General features: G+C 32.2%; 1 protein-coding gene across 1 annotated transcript; it reads right to left on the bottom strand.

The window, feature by feature from the left end:
* Nucleotides 1-1,278: 1,278 nt before the first annotated feature.
* Nucleotides 1,279-16,854, bottom strand: LOC132724350 (uncharacterized). Its single transcript, XM_060709186.1, has 5 exons — nucleotides 16,423-16,854; nucleotides 15,461-15,532; nucleotides 14,139-14,493; nucleotides 13,682-13,738; nucleotides 1,279-4,106 (listed from the first exon to the last, which is right to left on the bottom strand). Exons 1-5 carry the CDS (start codon nucleotides 16,825-16,827, stop codon nucleotides 1,480-1,482), a joined length of 3,516 nt encoding a protein of 1,171 aa, XP_060565169.1. The 5' UTR covers nucleotides 16,828-16,854; the 3' UTR covers nucleotides 1,279-1,479.
* Between the last annotated feature and the right edge of the window lie 3,114 nt (nucleotides 16,855-19,968).

Raw genomic sequence — 19,968 nt, 5'->3', positions numbered from 1 at the left:
CACCCATTAGAACATGTTTCATGCTAAATATCTTTGCTCTAGCTCTTTGAGTTCTTTAAAAAAAGAATTTTTAAGTTTTTACTATATGCATATAGGGAAAATCAATGACCCCCGGGGCGGGTCCAATTGTGTCCCAAGGGCTTTTATTTGAACAAACTTGGTAGACACTTATTAGAAGATGTTACTTGCTAAATATCTTAGCTCTAGCTCTTTGGGTTCTTTAAAAGAAGATTTTTTAAGTTTTTACTATATGCATATAGGGAAATCAATGACCCCCTGGGGCGGGCCAATTTTGACCCCAGGGTTTTTATTTGAACAAACTTGGTAGACACTCACTAGAAGATGATTCATGCCAAATATCTAAGCTCTAGCTATTTGGGTTTTTTAAAAGAAGATATTTAAAGTTTTTTCTTTCGGTTGCCATGGCAACCAGAGTTCTCTTTGAACAATTTTTAAAGGTGACCACCCAAGGATCATTCCTGTAAAGTTTGGATGCAATTGGCTTTACCGGTTAGTGGTTTATGAGGAGATGTTATTTAAAGTAAAAGTTTACAAACGGACGGACGACGGATGGACGGAAGGACATACCAACTTTTGATGTTTATGAGGCAAATCAGCTCATAAACACCACCTGGACCAACGTCCATAAGCAAAATAAGCTCATAAAAACAAAACAAAAATAGCTCTTAATTTGAATTTTATGAGTTTTTGCTCTTTATTTAACTACGGAATGAAGCTCATAATAATCAAATGTTTGCTCGAACGGACGGACGCCGGACGGACGCCGGACGGACGCCGGAGGAAAAGCGATCACAAAAGCTCACCCTGTCACTTTGTTACAGGTGAGCTAATAAAAAAGTTACAGTAAAAAAAATATTTTTAAGGAAAATTCTAATTTCAAGTGGGGATAAATCTGAAAATATCGGTGCAAGAGTTATGAACATTGTCACATAAGATGAAGTTGATGATAAGGAACATATATTTGAAGTTTGAAATTGATACCTTAGGAAATGAAAAAGTTATAGTGAAAAACATTTTACTGCACCAACACCGGGGCAAGTAGGAAAGCTGTCCATACCGTATACTTTGTATAGTCGAGCTAAAAATGTTCGGACGATTTGCCCAAAAGATAACGAGTTGGTCACAGGATGAGCTGACCAAGACTGATTTTGCATGACCTTCCTAAATTATAGTAAGGTTAATTAATAATGCTTCCAAGCCCGGGAACAACAAGTACATGTATATGCCACATATCACTATTTTAAAGTAGAAAAATAAACAACACTTACTTTTTAAACACATCTAAAATTAATCCACATTTGTTGTCCTAAGAAGAAAATCCTCAGTTTCCATTCACATCACATTGTTATGTACAGCAAAGTATTGATTAAATGTCTCAAAATAAAAAATGATGTCTATTTCACCTGTCACTTGTCTCATAATCTATTTATAAATTGTTTCTCCCAAGTTCATTTAAGGTTACTCAGTACTTGTTGTTGTTTTAAACTCAAACACGTACTCTCCAGACTTCAAGGTGCCATCATTGGTGACCACAAAATTGTCTGATTGTTTTATAAATGTTTTAAAGTTTTCAAATTCTGTTTCTGGTTTTATATCACAACCTACCAGCCATACTGTCACTGTATGTGGTAGTTTGTTTATAACAGTAATGAGATCATATAACAATGAACAAGACATTGTTACATACCACAATTGAACATGTTCAATATTGATCATTTGAGGTGACAGTGTTAATGATCTTTCACCTAGATTGATTCTAAACAACCCAACAAGTTTCACATGATATAACAATGATACTGTTTGTAACATTGTTTCTATGTCACTGGAAGATTCTAGATCACTACACAAAAATGTTTGTAAGTTACTGGCTGCTTGTAGTTGACTGAGATAAGATGACACAACACCAGGTTTATATAATTTACCTACAGCACATTCCTCTAACAACGATACCTCCATGTTTAATTGTGACACAGGTATCTCGCTCAATCCTAAATATCTTAGTTGTGAATGTTGGGACAGGTCAAGGTTGAATCCCCTACATGAAGTATTCGTGTGATCACTACAGTATAATTTGTCCAGTGTTATTTCTTTCATTGATTTTTTACTAGTGAGGAAATTTAACAATGTCCCCATTACCTCGTGGGTCATAGTAAAACAGTCTATATTTAAATTCTCCAGGTGTTGTAATTTTACCAGTCCTCCATTTATCTCTGCAGACAGCTGGCAAAGTTCTCCTACAAATTGATGATTTTCCCATTTACTGGAATCCACAGTTAAACATTTTAAAGGCTTCAATAACAAGCTCATTATTTCCTCTTCTACAATTTCACCTTGATAGTATAATTTCTCTATAAGTGGAAGGTCAGAGAGTATAAACAAACTGATAATTTCTTGAAAACTACAAATACCTTTATTTTGTATCATTATTGATTTTATATTTTCTTTATTTTGTTGACACAGATGTAGTAATTGTTTGAAGTAGTTTTCTTGTTGACATTTTTCATTAATGAAGAAATCTTGTAAACACAAATTGAGGTCTTTGTTTTCCTGGCTTTCTTTGGCACAAGAAATGTACATGTCTTGTATGTTTTTTAATGGACTAACGTACATGACTAAATCATCATCTGTCAAAGTTCTGTATTTGCCTGTTTTATCATCATTGTTTATCACAGGCATCAAATAACTTGATATTGTAGACATTAATTTAGGGTTCATACCACTAATAAAGCCAAACACTTTTGACATGTCCAGAATATTTTGTAAACAGTTGCACTCTTTAAAGATGATTTTTTGAACTTCACTTGTATTTTGAAAACTTATGAATATTGCTGAAAAGTATTCCTGCACTGTTTTATGTGAAAATGAGATTTTAGAACTTTCATTTATTAATGTTTTCACTTTACTTTCTGATAATATTCCTGATAGACAGCTTGATTTCAAATCTTCTTGGTTTAGATATTTTTTTGCAAAATTTTCATCAAAAACTAACGTGTGCTCCTTTTTCTTACTGAACAATGTATAAAAAGCTAGTTTCCCAATAGTCTTCAGAAATGTGTAGTAACTACGGAAATGTTGATGTTTTCTGAAACATTCAGGAACATTACTAAGGGATATTTCACATGATGAATGAAACTTTCCATGTAATTTTTCTGTTCTAGATAGAAGGAGCTGAATAAAGCCTGTATATAATTCTACTGCAGAATTTCCTATTGGAATTTTTTCAACCCATAAGCATATAAGATAGAGTAACAGGAGAGGGGTGGATTCCATATCATCAAGATCATGATTACTGATTGATTCTTCAAATCTACACACTTCATTTATCAGTTTATCATCTTCAGTGTTGCCTTTCAGTATTTTCATTGTGTTAAGCTTAAACTGCCATGCATTATCTTCATTTAGTTCAACAAGCTCTACTGTTTTGTCCATTTGACTTGTTTTTAAGTTTGAGACTCCAAGCTTCCATGGCCGGGTCGTTGTTAAGATTAAACACTTTTCACGTGCATATCGATGTGGAATACTTTTAGGAATTCTTGTACACTCGTTTTCAGGATGTAACCATTCATCTAGTCCATCTAATATCACAAGACATTTTTCATCACGTAGAATGTCATTTAAAAGAGTTTTTGGTATTTCAGATTTACAAGGAAGATTATTTATGATTTGTTGTTCAATCATGTCGTCGACATCACAGACTTTAGCTGAATCTCTCAATAGTACCAGAAATAAAAATTCAAAGCCAGATAAAGCCTTTAATTCTTCTTCTTTAAAATGCTTGTAATTTTCATCCTTTTTATGAGCTTGACACCATGTTATAGCGAGATATTTTGAAAATGCTGTTTTCCCAAATCCAGCAACAGCTGATAAATATATTTCCCGTGGAACTTTTCTGCCAGATGTAAACAGGTCCTGTAACGACTTGACTCTAGTTGTTTCTTTCCTTCCGCCTGGCAGATAAGTCTGTATGTCAATTTCTGGCATAATGTAGAACCCAGCCAGAGGGGTATGGGGATCATCTGTGAGTGGTGAAAGAGGAACTGTACTTTGATTGGTGTTGTACCATGTAATGAGTTCATCCTTCAGTTCTGAAATAGAAATAATTGACATAGATTATTATAACTAATAGTAACCTAAACATATTCAAATTTTGGGGTAGTCCATGAAAATACAAGAAAAAACACTCGGCAAGCAGGCAACCAAACAAATTTGTCATATTTATTTTTTAAAAAAAGAGAATGAAAACGAAGTCATTTAGAGATAAAATTTAAAAATAAAACATTTTCTGATAATTCCCTAAAAAAACACTTGGAAATAGACAAACAAATCACGCTACAAATCGTATTCGTCTGTTATTTTTTCATAAGCAGACGAACACAGCATAGATATGATTTTTACCAAATATTCATACAAAATGTCTTAAAAATACCTTCAAGTTGACTGAGAATCTCATTTGCTGATGTTTCTATCTTTTAAATCTTTTACAAATTAAAATTATTTTGGTAGCTTTGCTCTTTACTTTATCTGCATGTACCCAAGAAACTTTTTATCGCACTGGATAAACTGTAATTAACATTTTAAACAATAAATAGAAACGGCTGACGTGTAAGAACTGTCATTTTCTACCATCTATGGTGGGTGATGTATGCCATGTCGTATGAACATGTTTTCAGGGTAAAATTGCGAAAACGTGATCATACCATTTTCGCGTGACGGGAGGAAAAATGCAACTTTGGTGTGTTTTCGCCTGGCGACCTTTCGCCCCGCCATCGACACATTGTCACATTCTATAGATCTGTCTTCAAAATCGACAATTTGTCGTATCTTTGCATGTCTGGTGCGAAAACGCGACATATCATAACTATCACGTTTTCACCTTTTCGTTTATCTGTCATATCATTGCATGGCGGGGCGCCATGTACGAAAACACGATAAAATAACCTAGATATTGTAACGAAAATGATAATATGCTTATGTTCGGTTTTTTTGTGTTTCCTTTTTTTCTTATTTGTTTGCTGATTTGACATAACATATCCTAGCGGTAAATATTCTTTAAAGGTTATAACTACCCCGAAATAGTAACTAAAGCTAAAACTTTACGGTATAGTAACGTCACAATAATGTTCACAATTTTACTTTGTTATGGATGATTTATGTTTCAGAGATAAACAGTCAATGAGACTGTGAAAATAAACTGTTGACTGTTTGCTATAGAAATAACTACAAATGTACATTCAAAATACGACAGCAACAATAATTTAGAAAATGTTAGAAAATGAGTTACATTTGAAAAAAATATATAATTAAATTATTCTAATTCTCTTTTTGTGCAAACAATAAGTTATTATCTGTCAAAATATAAAAAAATATAATAAACTAGAGTTTGTCACACAAGTGCCGAATACACCCGACACGTGCTTGTCAGAAAACATGCTTATTAGCTACAAATTTTGCACATAGTGTATATGATTTTTTCAGCTATCTCGAACTTTGTGAATCGATGACAATCTACCGAAAACTCATGACATCAAGAGAAGAAGCAATTATAACAATACATACAGAGCATGATTAAGAAAACAATCATGAAAAGTTCGGAAATTAACAGGAACTATGCATTTTATAGTTCTTAAGTTCTGTCATGGACTAAATTCAAAGTGTAAAAATGAACAAAGGGCAATAACTCTAAAATTTATAAAAGGGGAGGGTTGCGGTTCTTCTGTATCGCACGCTTACTCATTTAGATCTATCCACCTACAAAATTTGAAATTGATATCTCTTGTACATTCTGAGTTTTGCAACGGACCGTCCGTCCGACCGACCGCCCGACCAATCAACCGAGCACCAGTTGACTCCAGTATACCCTGAAGACTTTGTTTGACGGGGGTATAAATATATTTTCTCCGTTAGATAATATTTCAAATATCCAAACGAAAATTTGTCAATTAAACAAAAATTAGACAATAAGTCACATAGTTTGTGAATAAAAACATATTTGTTTATTACATTTAGATATATTTTCCTAAGTATATATAAGAAGATTTTCTATGCTGGTCTGCATTTCGGCATACGTCAACTTAGTCGAGTTATATTTAATACCTAAATTCAATGTCACATTTTTGTTTGGCGGGCGCCCGGCGAAAATACGGCACATATTATTTTTCAAATTTTCGCCTGTCGCAGCGAAAAATAAAAAGACACGACAAATTAAAGGAAAACTCTGACATATGATTTTTCGCTTGGCGGGTTTTCGCCCCGCCATTGATAGATACGACAAACTGTTGGTAACGACATGATACATAAAATGTGGCGTGTTTTCATGTTGCGGGGCGAAAATTGCACTTTTCGAGTGTTTTCGCCTGGCGACCTTTCGTCCCACCACTCAAAAACGCATTTTCGTGTTTTCAGATTTTCGCCTTGAAAACAAGCAAAATCAGCCGCCATAATTGTAAAATAAAATTTTGAATCGATGTGAAAAATTATTGTTATTTTCAATAAATCAAAAGATACTCGGCTGTCGCATTTTCAACAAGTTCAATAAATTTAGTAATGATCACATATTCAAAATACGAACTATTAACGGTAGAAAGAATCGCTTTTAATAATTGACGCGCTTAAAGTATATATAACACATACATTCTGCGCATCGTTATGCTATAATATGTTTTATAAAACTGCACGTTTGTAATTTCGCTTTTAATTGAATAATCGTGACTTTTAAAATAATTTTATATACACGGCTGCTGTCAATTTTTAAGAAATCTCTTTTTTCTCAAAAAGATAGTTTTATAATTGCTGCATTATAAATTCGTTATTAATATTTCTGACATGTTATATGACCGTATTTAAACGGTTGTTTGCAATATAGCCCTCGCCTATCGGGTCAGGTTACATTTACAAACAACCATTTATATAGGGCCATATAATCAGTCACAATCTTGATAACCAATAGTACGGTATTCCTAAAAATGTTTGCGGATGTAATATTTAGCGTTTTCCACAACGTCCGCATTTTCGCAAAGACAAACTTTCGCGGATTTGTACTTACCGCGAATTTCGCGAATATTAAGTCGCTACGGCCAGATATCTATAACATTTTACATTCATACATAATTCTTTACACATTTCTATAGCAACTGTATTGATAATTTGTTTGTGTAAGTAATTTTAATAAATATTCTGCACGTTTATATTTTTATTTGGTTGAAGCTAGAAATGTTCGCGGATTTGTAATAAGTGGACATATTCGCGGCTATATGTACAGTAAAGATTTGCTAACTTAAAACGCTCCAAATCTTTCCAAGAAATACAGTATAACACAAATGACGTCGCGTCAAAATATATGCACGACCGTGCAATACCGTTTTTACAGAGTCGCAAAAGTGACTAGGGTATGTGGCAAAGCGCTGTTTAAACTTTTCTGTTACGCATTCACAAATAACCAATAATCAAATTCCCAGTATTTTATAAATGACAAGTGTACCATCGAAAATATATGTATGTCTAGTGCGCAAAAAAGTTGTTTACACCAAGACTCGTAAATATTCAAAGCTCTAAATGGATACATTTCAGGAAATAAACACCTATGTTTAGATTACTTTAATGCAACAGTTAAAACAAAAGAGCTCCACTGAGGTCCGACAGATAATTTGGTGTCCAAAAAAATGTAAACAAATTTCCACACAAATCACAATATTATAACTAAAATAACAATAACTTACATTCTAACTAACCCTTTAACAACAATTACGCTAGAAAACGCATTTTTTTACATCAGCTTTTGGTGCAAAAATGAAAGTTGTTTTTCCAAGACATGTACAGAAGTTACCCACAATTCATCGGGTAATTACTAAAATTCGCAACGGAGATGACTAAAATACACAACGGTGATTTTTGGGGCAAACGGGGAAAAATGTCTATTGCTTTTTCTGAGCAACACTATAACCTATCATGTTTATATAACTTGAGTATAAAGAAGAAAAATTGTATGAAAGTTATTCAAAGTAGCAATTTTGATGTATTGAAAAATTTAACTCCAGCGAAACGGACATTTTCTAGACAAAACGGAGAGATATTATATACAATTATTTTCTTTGAAAATCTTAAAATACTGTTAGTTTATTTATACCTATATTCAACCAAAAGTAAAAAATATCTCTTAATTGAAAAACTTGTTTTGATGTATGTTAAAAAGTTTCAATTTCAATATTTTGAAGAATTGGATGAAGTCGAACATATGTTCGATATATTGCATCGGTGTTATTTATATACTATAACGAGCACAATGTAATCACACTAATAAATGTAATTTACTCTATCTATTACGTATTTAAATCGGTTAATGACATTCCATGATTAAATGATGAATTTAAAAGCATGTCTCATTTCATTTGATTTCTGTTTTTGGGTGGTGTGGGGGTTAACGTCGAACAAAAACAGTGTATGTCATTTTGGCGACTCAGCTTTATTGGTGGAGAAAGAACTCAGGTACCCCCTATGCAAAATTGTTTCTGGCACAAACAAGCATCTGAGTACAATGAGTGACGTTTCGCAGGCTATCTTGAAAGGACCGTACATACACGTTCCAAACACACACATTTCGACCATTACATCAAATTTAAGTGTACTTCTGTCATTATGTATGTTATGTAATCGAAAAAGCATCGAAACACTACACTATCTGATTTGTACGAGGGGGGGGGGGCGTATCCCCCGAGGATATATCAGATTGCCGAGTGTTTTGATGTATTTTTTCATTTCTATCATAGGCAACATTAAATACACGTTCTCTGTTGCAACAAAATGAAACCCCAGAAAAAAGTAACCAATAAACTAGCTTCTGAATGTGGCATTTCTATTGTTAATCCTGTCTCTGTCCTCACAAAAAGTAAACCCCAGAACAAATGAGTCAATCAATGGGCATGCTCTGGAGTGCGGGTAACTAATACCTGCACTCCAGTTAACACACTGTGCACGTATGTGTATACGATTTAAATTTGACACGTTTTCAACACAAAGGTCCCCAAACTTTGATACAATAAATGTTTATGAATCTATTTAATAATTGTTTAGAATTTGATGATTTTCGGTGAAAATGATATAATTTAGTTTCACTACAGATAAGATCAAAGTGCTGAAGGCACTGAAAAAAAACACGAATAAACCAACACATTTTCACTCCAGTTTCACAGGTAAATTAATTCTAAACGTCAGGGTTTACGTCTGAATATCAATATACCTTTGCATTTAGAGACTTTTGTTTTTGAAAATAATCTAAACGAGTAAAATAAGGCCTCTTTTAAGTTAATAAGTAGCTTCCCGATTTCTCTTTCATAAATTTGCTTTATCAAATTATTTTCTATTCAAATGTTAAGAACATTCTTTCTACTACTTAAAATCTTCCTGGGTATAAATACAAAGGTGCGTTTTGTTTGCGAACCTAGTTATCCTGCCGATATAAAATTTGCAAGTAATCTGGTGTACCTCTCTTATTCTTTAGTGCTAACACTAAGTATTAAATTCCAAGGAAAATGTCTTAGGAGACCTTTAACGTTTGATTACGGTATAATTACAATAACTTAAATACATGTACTTACGAATTAATTGTAATGCCTGTAGCTGTGATATTTTTCGTTCATGTGTTTAAAATACTAAAGAAAGTAGCTCTATTAATTTTCAAAACATTATCAAGTATTTCCGAAACAATTTACAAAGGCTTTTAATACACTATCTAATAAATCTTCGTATTACGAGTACCACCCACCTTATCTCCAGAATATACATATGAAAAACAAGATCAACAAGGAATGGAAGCATTCAATGAACGCAACACCCACACGACCAAGCAACAAAGGGCCACAGATAAGTTATAAATGAAAAAAATACTTTCAGGCTTTTAAGTAGTAAATAACAAGACAAAACAAAAGAAAGGCAGGAAAAGAGAAAGAAGAGATAAAGTAGGGTTAAAAAGACGGGAAAAGTAAAGATTTCAGTGCTGTAAAGCAAGAAAAGTAGGGTTCTCAACCTTATTAATTGATGCAATCAAATGTACCCGATCAATATTATTTTAAACCAGTCTTTCGTGTCTTAACAAGATAGTCGGTAAATGAACCTTGGCTTTGAAGTTTTTTATCAAATCGAAATATTTACAAATCTATTAACAATGAGTATGTCATGATAAAACAGGCTATTGGGAGTAAAACCCAGGTTAAGAAGATATGCATCGCCCCTTTTCCAAGTTTGTATACATTCTAGGTGTTGGAAGTGGATTAAACTTACCTGCCCTTCATTTGTGTCTGTCTTGCAAGTATCCTGACTTTGTTTGTTCGTTAAATTTGAAAGAAAGTTTGGGTTTAAAGAACAACAACTTTATAAGTATATCAGTTTTAAGTTTATTTTAATAGTCACGACAATAACCCTACTATCGTAGCTCGAGTGTGTCGTGGGCTGCGTCATATGAACGTTGCCGTAGCATTGTTGATCTTTATGCCAGTCTTCTTTTGTTTACTCTTATCCCGCTCTCAATTTCTTCTTCACTATATCGATAACATTAAAGCAGAGATCAATTGACCCATCACTAATACGGAAACGTTACAATAATACAGAAATTTATCAAGATATCTGCTAAAGCATACAATCAATACTGATAATAATAATATTAATAGAGCCAGAGTGTAACTCTTTTCTGACTTTCTTGATAATGTTTACCATGTGCTAGTTGCATGAAACAGGTATTAATTACCTATAGTTTTGAACGTCCAGATCTAAAACGTAGTAATCTTCATATCAACAATAAAATATAATATGATAAAAATAAAATTTTAGATCTATCTAGCAAAGGACATCAATTTTTTTTCTTATAGAATATTAATTTATGTGCATTAGATACACATAAAAATTATTTAACAATAAAGTTGATGCCTTAATGTCCTATAATGTGGCCCGATTCAGTTCCTATTCAGCCAGTGCTTTCAGTACAAGTTAAAGAGAATACGAAATCGTTTTCTGTGTATTGTGTATGTGTGTGCGTGTTATTTTTATGCTATCAATACTCAAAGTCTTGATATTTTAACCATAACAAAGTTAATACATGATATCTATTAATTACACGATCGCACTCAATTTAACATAGAATATTTGTAAAATTTGTGTATGTCAGTTTCCAACTCCGTACAATTAGCCAAATTCATCATCACATAACGGAGTAAAAAACATGATTACAACAATATAATGCTTTAAATATATTGGAATTGTTTTTGAAGAATTTTTTTCACAAGAACATATGTGCACAACAAGAAATTTAACAAACAAACCCATACTTTGCTATAAAATGTATGAAATGTTGGTATATTCCACTTTCGCACTCCGTTGCTGCCGATACACAAACAATTCTCCGTTTCGCTTTTTAGTCATCCCGAGACTGTTCACGTGACCGTTGTTTATATTCAGATTTGCAAACTGAAAGGCGTTTAAACGCTTTTCCCACGAAATTGGAGAAAATATTTATTTCAAACGAATTTTCAAGCCAAAGAACACATATCAATGTATTACTGATTCTGTTTAACTGTCCCTAACAAGCAGGTAACAAAACATTATCGATTCGTGAAAATTTACTTTTTTTGTGACATTCGACCATACCTCAGTGGAGCACCTTTAAATAATGAAAATTTTTCCCCAATAGTAGAAAACAACGCCTTTTTCCAATAAGTTTGGAAAACATTTTAAGGCCTTGAATTTAAGTGTAAGGTGGTGCCTTTTTTATTAAACAATATAGAATAGATTAAAAAAAACAACAAGCAGACCTTTCAACCTTAAAATTCTATCTTACTTATTTACTTTATTTTTTATGTTTCAAAGATATTAATTTCTTTATTATTTATAACGTCTGTTAAATTTATGGGAAATGTATTTTGTCTTTGTTCTGTAGATATTCCGCACTGGCTCAATTTATTTTGACATGCATGAAATTTTAAAAAAGTATTCTGTATAAAGTGTACCTGATTGAAACGTATTACGTAAACATAAAAAAGGCAAATAATTACAAAGGCAATGGGTATACCTCGACTTTATTAATTTAATATCCCCTTATTTTTATGTATACGTTAATACGATTGCGACAATCGGACACAAGTTCGAACCCAATTTCTTTAAATGAGGCATCCCATGCATACGACGCCATTGTTCAATTGTCGCACGTGTTTAAAAGAACGAAGCATGCAATGTTTTTGGTGTGTTTTTTTCCATTGCAATCGGACCGTCGAATAACATTCAATCAAAGAATTTTTCAAAATGAAAACTATGCATTGAATATTGAGCTAGTTAGAATTAATACAATTATCTATGATTGTTTCTTCAAATAGGATAAAAATGTAAATGTTGTTAACAAAATCCTGAAGAAATATATTATTTCTCGTAATGAAAGATCTAAATGAAAGATCTTTTTTATACGGATTAAAAAGATTATAAAAAAAACTCCTGAAAAAAAATTATTTCTCGTCTTAAGATTCAAGATCTGACAGGAAGATCTTTTTTGTACATCTTTATATGGAATCAGAGAGCATAATTGTTTCACAAGAGATAAGTTGAAAAAATCCATAATATTAGATATCAAGTGATGACGTCACATTCATAGCTTAATTAGTTATTGTCGTCATAGAAACCGTTAGTAAACTAAGCAATAGAAAATATAAAAATATCTTAACTTAAAGCTGCATGCTTTCAGATGAGCCACTATCTGAACAAAATTAACTTAAACGTAATAATTTACATGTTATTTGCAATAAAGAACTGATTTTGCGATATCAATTTTATCACAATATCCTCCCTCCTTACGCAATTAAAACTATTTTGTTTATTTTTACAATTTTCTTTTCGTAATTTACGTGGATTACAAGTGCTGTTTGCAATAAATTATTTCTATATTGTCTTCACAATATTTTACTTTTAAATAGATCTCTTTTTTAAATATGAAAAGAAGCATTAATCTGGAGGCATGTTGCTTTAAGTATTTCAATACAAGACACCTATTTCAAAAAAAGAAATACAGTTGCAAGGTTATCACTTCTCATATATCTTCTGATTTTGTCTAATATAGCTTAATTGATACATACAGACATACAGAGACAGTCATAAAAAAGAGAAAAACTAAAAACGTTACTTTTCTTAAGAGAACTGTAAGATGTGTCAAGTGTTTTCGCCAAATAGAATTTAAAATACTTCTTTACCATGTATCATGCATTACGATCATATAACTATAAAAATAGACAAAGAGAGCGGAAATGTCTCATAAGTATAATCATCAATATATATATATATATATATATATATATATATATATATATATATATACACATGTTCCAAGCATTTAAATGCAATCTTAAAAGTTTATATAAGCAGGGCGGGGTTTAAAAGTCAAGTAAACAAGATATAAACATAGACGTATGTATTTCAGTAAAGACAGAATATGTAGGTATTATAAGAACCTTTTCAAATATATGTTTATTTATATTTAGCTTGAATATATTTTTTCTATATACACAATACATGCATAAATCATAACACAGCCTAAAAATGTTCTGAACCATAATTGTGTTAAATTTTACAGATTATTAATTATACCACACATCCTTTAAATATGTTAACTATAACATAAATAGCATTTACTTACTTTTTTTCGACTCTTCATATTGAGACTGTCTCATTGATTCTGTCTCTGCTGTGACATCTGCATTATGACAATTAAATATTTTGAATATAGATCTAAATATCTACACGAAGTAGTTAAAAAAATAAGTTGTCTGCATTTAAATTCATTAATATATCACATGACATGTCAAGTTACTTTAAAACAAAACAAAAATTAAATTGAAAATAGCGATGATGTGAGATTTAAATAATCATAATGTTTATTACAAAAACAGAATTTCGTTCTTAAATTATGATTTTGAATAATAAGCATTAAAGATAAAAACTTATATTAAGTCGCATGATTGCGTCAAAATGATAAATACTGAGAAAGTTGTTGAAAATTATAGTGATTAAGATAAGAAATTTCGTATGACTGAATAATAATTATACACTGTATTTAAATACCGTGGTTGTAAAAAAAGTTGTCAGCGACGTACCTTTTCTAGTTTCGTCCTTTAATTCTTGTATTTGTTTAGTATGGTCATGTATTTGTTTAGTATGGTCATGTATTTGTTTATCATGTTCGCACGTTTTCTTGTTTAATTCATCAATACTCTGTGTATGCTTTCTCACAGTTTGACCTTGCACATTTAGAGTACATTTTATCTTCTCGTCCTCCATTTTTAACAGTTTTAAATCAGCTTCTACCCCCTTTTCCAACATTTGCCAACGGTCTATGGCCTTCTGAACCCTTTTCTCCGCATGTGGATCAAGTGGATTCACTTTAAAGTCATCAATCATCTTTTGTAGGTGTGGTATGGGTGACACCGCCGTGTTCAACCTCAAAAGAATCTAGAAACATGAATTGCGTCACTATTACATGCTAAAACTCTTATTAAAATATATTTCTTTAAACCCAAACAAACAATACACTGTTACAGTGTCTATTCTAGGATTCGAGAAATGGTCGGGGGATTTTTTATTGAAAACTGAGAATTTATTACATTGTTGATTTTTCCCTCTTTCTTCATATAAAAATTTCCAAGTGCCTCTGAAATAATAGGGTGGGGGGGGGAATGTTAAAAAATATGAGTGAATCCACCATCCTCCCTCCTAGAATAGACACTGGTTTATGAATGTATCGTACAGCTATCATGTTTATTGTCACCCTTGCTAATGCATATACCGTAAGATATTAAATTCTTTGGTATGTTTTTTATTTTATAAGTTTGCTTACTTTGCTTTGTGCTCCGCTATGCGTGATAGTTTCATTCTTGTTATGTTCCTTTATGTTTATGTTATGCTACGAAGTATGCACTGATAACAATTATACAGTATCTTTTGAAATGTAGAATAAACATCTTTTGATATACAAAGAGGAAATATGTCATGTTTAAAACTCTTGACGCTACATGTAATCATAGTATGATTACATAGTATCATTTAAACATAACGGGCAGTTTTTATTCGAATTGACCAAATTAATTTGACTATAATTACAGGAAATAAAGTTCTCCAAACATAATTTAAACATACACTTATTCAAATTAGACATATTCAGAAAGACTTGAATAGGTTTTAAAGAATTCCTATAGTAAAGTTATTTTTCCCAAAGATGGGCATAGTATATATTTAAGTTTACATTTAACTTGCTCTTAATTCATTATTCAAACATTGTTAACCATACGTTTGACATTTCTAAAGAATGGATTTCTGAGACATAAGGTGCCTCAAGGAATACTGCATACACGTAACCTACTATGAACAGAATTGAAAGGGAAAACATAGATTAATTATTAAAATAAAATACCAGTCTTACCTGTTCGATCTCCGTCCACTTTGTTGTAAACACAAGCAGCGTTATTCCACTTGTTGAAGATATGTGACTAAGCTAATTAAAAAAGTAAGAGAATGTTAGATATGACTATTTGTATCAAATGAAAAGTTGCGATGGAAGACAAAACATAAATAAAATATGATAGTTAAGCTTGCAACACTATTGGCTAAATCTAAAATTATGAAGCCAGTCTTTGATATCATGGCCATGTTTCGTAGTTTAATTTCATTTTTAGACATCATGAAACTGAAGCATATTCTAAGTAAGTCATATAAAATGAAACTAGAACTGTGTCCAAAGGACACGGATGTCCCCACTGACAACATATATATGGTATATTGTGAAAAAATCAACAAAGGGCCATAATTCTGTTAAATTTGGTCGCAGCAAAAAATCCTTCCTTTACATCCATCTACATATTAAGGTTGTTCATCCCTGGAAGTTGAAGCAAAATCTGCCATCCGGTTTAAGAGGAGTTGCGTTCACAAAATTTCTATATGGTATATAGTGAAAAAATCAACAAAGGGCCATAATTCTGTTAAATTTGGTCGCAGCGAAAATTCCTTTCTTAACTACCATCTACACATTAAGGTTGTTCATCCCTGGAAGTTGAAGCAAAATCTGCCATCCGGTTTAAGAGGAGTTGCGTTCACAAAATTTCTACATAATATATAGTGAAAAAATCAACTTATGGCCGACGGACGGACGGACAGACGAACGGATGGACGGACAAGTGCAACGCTATACGCTCCCATTTCGTGGGGGGGGCATAAAAATAGCATTATTATCTTTCTTAGCATTAATAATTCTATAATCTAAAAACTTTTCAGCAAAAATACTTGATATACGTAATAATTTAATCTTGACGTCATATAGCTTATTTTTGTTCACAACTTAATATCGCAAGTATTAAAACATAACTTATTATCTCATTTCTCATTTACCTCGTTCCTGTATATTTTCAGACGAGAAATATCTGCCTCAACTGAAGTATCACCTTGTGCAGGAATTGAATTCCATTGAAAGTTCTTGTTCAGCCCGAATGACTTGATGTTTCTAAGGAGACATATGATTAACGTGATGTCTAGGTCTGTTGTAGTTGGCCCGCTGCCACCTGATGGAAACAGTAGATCATATTGTACCTGATTAATTATTCTGCCTGATCTTAAGTTTGTAATTGTTTGTCTTTCATTCTTCAAAAATGCGGCAAGAGGAACACTGTGCAGTTTTTGATTGAAAATATTCCTCAGAACTAGTAGTCCACCGTCTATAATCAGCATTTGCAGACGAAAAAGACGACAACGATTCTGCTGCGTCCCTGAAGACGTTGCTTGACTGGCGGTTGCCATTGTTGTTCGTTTGTTATCAGATCATCATTTCTGTAATACCATAAATAAATTCATGATCATTAAATTAAAATGATCCGTGATTTTTTCACCTTACCCAAAAAATCAATCAACAGACAATTTATACTAACTACTTTTTTCTCAGATGAAAAGGATAAACAAATGCAGCAATAATAAACAAATGTATTGATACTTTCCGTCCTTATTATGTTTTCTTCTATAATATCATAAGTCGTCATAATGACGTTATTAGAAATTCCATAGGTCAGGATGAAGATTCGTTAATTTAGCAAGGATGTAAACACGTCTGTACAATCAAGTCTGATATTTAAAGGGATATTCAGGCGAAATATTGACAAAAATATTAAAATGATCTTTTGTACTCAACTCGCACTAAAATGACATCTCTAATAGTTTCAGCATGAATTTCTTTTTAGATTCTATATATTTTGCTATTGAAGCATAAATATATCTATATATGTTGAGCAAAATTTAGACGCCGATAGAATCACCGAATAGTTTTAAAACAAGTCAGGTGACTTTAACAAATCATTGAAGTTACATTAACAGATACTGTAGATATTGTATGATTGAAACAAGTCAAAATCATTCATTTGACATGTTCTTTAACGATTCCAGAGTTCACTGTGACAACTATTGTGAAATCCTAGCGCTCTAACCTGACCCACGCGGGTCAGGTTAGGAAACCACCATTTTATTCTTTATATGGAGAAAAGTTTTGTTCCTTTGACTGACTAATATATTCATTTTGAGGGCATTTACAGAATTAGGAATGAAAAATTCAAAACTAAGAAATGAAAATTTTGCCTGTGTCTCCCTTTAAGGTTTTTTAATTATAATTTACAAAAGATCTATGATACTAGCTTTTATTTTAATTTAATTTTAATTTCTCTGGTACTACCTTAAGGTGCGGAAATGGTCTTACTTATTTTGTCTTGTTAAAATCGAAATAAGATCGGTCTTTTTAAAAACTCCAAAACCAGAGTTAGATTGCTAATACATACCGCTCAGATAGATTATATGTTTTAAATAAACGTCGGGGTATACATATTTATCTTACAGTCTACATTTTAAATTGTTATTTGGAATAACTAAGAAAAATGTATGCATATTGACAATCATAAGAAGGGCTTATGTATCTTTGCTACTTTAACTATTTGGTATTTATTTTCCTTTTCAAACTTAACAATTGATGATACTGGTTAGGAAAACACATACATATGTTATAAAAACGCTGTTATGGAACTTATTACATATCCGCAGTTATTCAGACTATTAACTAAGTAAACATGTCCTTTTAAAACGGAATGCTATTTTATATGGAACATTTTACGGTAACAGGACTTGTGCATATCAACAAGGAAAGTAAGAAGTTTTTTAAGTTAGGGTTTATGTATGTAGACAGTTTAAGTTACGGTTTCAAGTGTATTAACGGCTGCAGTTAAGGGTTCACTTCTCTCTAAATATGAACATAAGAACATTTTTAATACAATAAATTAAAATAACAAAATTAATTGTATCATACATATGTCCCGTCGTTAAAGACGCATTAAGGAAATAATATGGTAACTGATAACTATCGTGAGAATGGGTTTTCAATAGGCTTTAGGTTAACCATTTTGAACTACTTGACACTATGAATAACGTGCCATAGTAGTGTATTGGTTTAAGATTTTAAGATTGAATAGTTATTTTACATTTTCAATGAATACTTTAAATGTGTCCAATCATTTGAGACGTTTATCTATTCATTCATTTATAAACTAAAATAGCACCCGAACAAAGAGGCAATGGGATCTTTGGTGAAATCTATAAATTGGATCAAATACGAAGGTTTAAGTTTACAGTACAGAATTATTTTTTTTTGGCACAAAGTATAAACCATATGTATAGCCATACATGTATAGAGGTGCATAAAACTTTACAAGAAGAAAAAATGGCAATTTAGATTTGACAAATCTAATGTTGTTTTTAGACATCTGCTATCCAAGTGATTCAATGAAAGTGACTCTGAAAGCCAAATAAAACAATCGAGATTATTTGTAAACAGATTATTTAGAATCTGTCGACATTAAAATAATAAACATTTGAATATATGATCATCTACAACATTAAGGAATAAAAGTTTTGAGTCGTAACTGCCTTTGTTTATGAGACAAAAGTAAAAATGATAAGGATCTTCAGCCATATTCTAATAAAATTTAGAATTGTATCGTTGTTGTCGTTCAGTATTGTTATGTTGTCCAGTTACAATGGCTAAGTTATTTGTACAGTTAAACATCATTCCTCAAATTCGGAGGGCCTGTTCAAAATTGTTCGAAAGATCGTAGTTCGAGCCATCCGACGTTGAGCTATGCTGCAATCATATGATTTATATAGAGGATATTGAATGAGTGTAGGTTTAATACTAAATTTATTGAACGAGTTAAATAAAATCATATTATGCGAGCCTCTGGCGAGTTAAATAAAATCATATTATGCGAGCCTCTGGCGAGCATAATAGTAGTATATGCGTCACTTGAACGTCACGACTGCACACGTGCGCTTGAACGCCAAGACTGCACCCGTGCGGCGGTTGGACTGCACACGTGCGGCGGCCATCTTGTTTCCATACATAGTAATATATTTGCATATAATGCGAATATTGGTACATGTGCGGCGGTTATTTTATTGACTTATTTTCCAATCTTTCTCAAATTGCAAAATGACTCCAAAATGTACAACCAATTAAAGCGCATACAGAAATTGACCAATTAGGAGAGACCTTGTTGTATATAAGAAAGTGAGACATTAGCTCTGATAATAAGAGTTTTGATACTCGACCAATAAACATGACTAGCTTCAGATGCAAGTTCAGTATCGGTAATCAGAGATATGTTCAAGTTAATGAATGGAAAGGCGAGCTTAGAGTCGATATTAGAGAATGGCGGGATGACAAACCCACGAAAAAGGGCATTAGCTTAACATTAATGCGATGGAAAAACTTGGTAGATCAGTTACAATATGCGGACCAGGCTTTACAAAACAAGTTAAGCTACTGGAGTCACGTTGGAGGAAATGTTTACTGTAATATCACCGACAACAGCGTATGTGTAGACATTAGACAGTACTGGAAGCCAGAAC

Source organism: Ruditapes philippinarum, unplaced genomic scaffold (assembly GCF_026571515.1).
Source record: "Ruditapes philippinarum isolate M1 unplaced genomic scaffold, ASM2657151v2 ctg3920_1_1_1_1, whole genome shotgun sequence".
NCBI lineage: Eukaryota > Metazoa > Mollusca > Bivalvia > Venerida > Veneridae > Ruditapes > Ruditapes philippinarum.
The sequence above is the reverse complement of the archived record's forward strand: the minus strand, read 5'-3'. Positions and strand labels throughout refer to the sequence as shown.

What these genes read in the sequence shown, in the direction of transcription:
- LOC132724350 (XM_060709186.1), bottom strand. Translation starts at nt 16,827, where the DNA reads ATGGCAACCGCCAGTCAAGCAACGTCTTCAGGGACGCAGCAGAATCGT. An exon ending in TGAAAATATACAGGAACGAG is followed by an intron (nt 15,533 to 16,422) that starts GTAAATGAGAAA and finishes TTTTTTAATTAG; the next exon opens with CTTAGTCACATATCTTCAAC. An exon ending in ATATGAAGAGTCGAAAAAAA is followed by an intron (nt 4,107 to 13,681) that starts GTAAGTAAATGC and finishes TTTCTATTTCAG; the next exon opens with AACTGAAGGATGAACTCATT.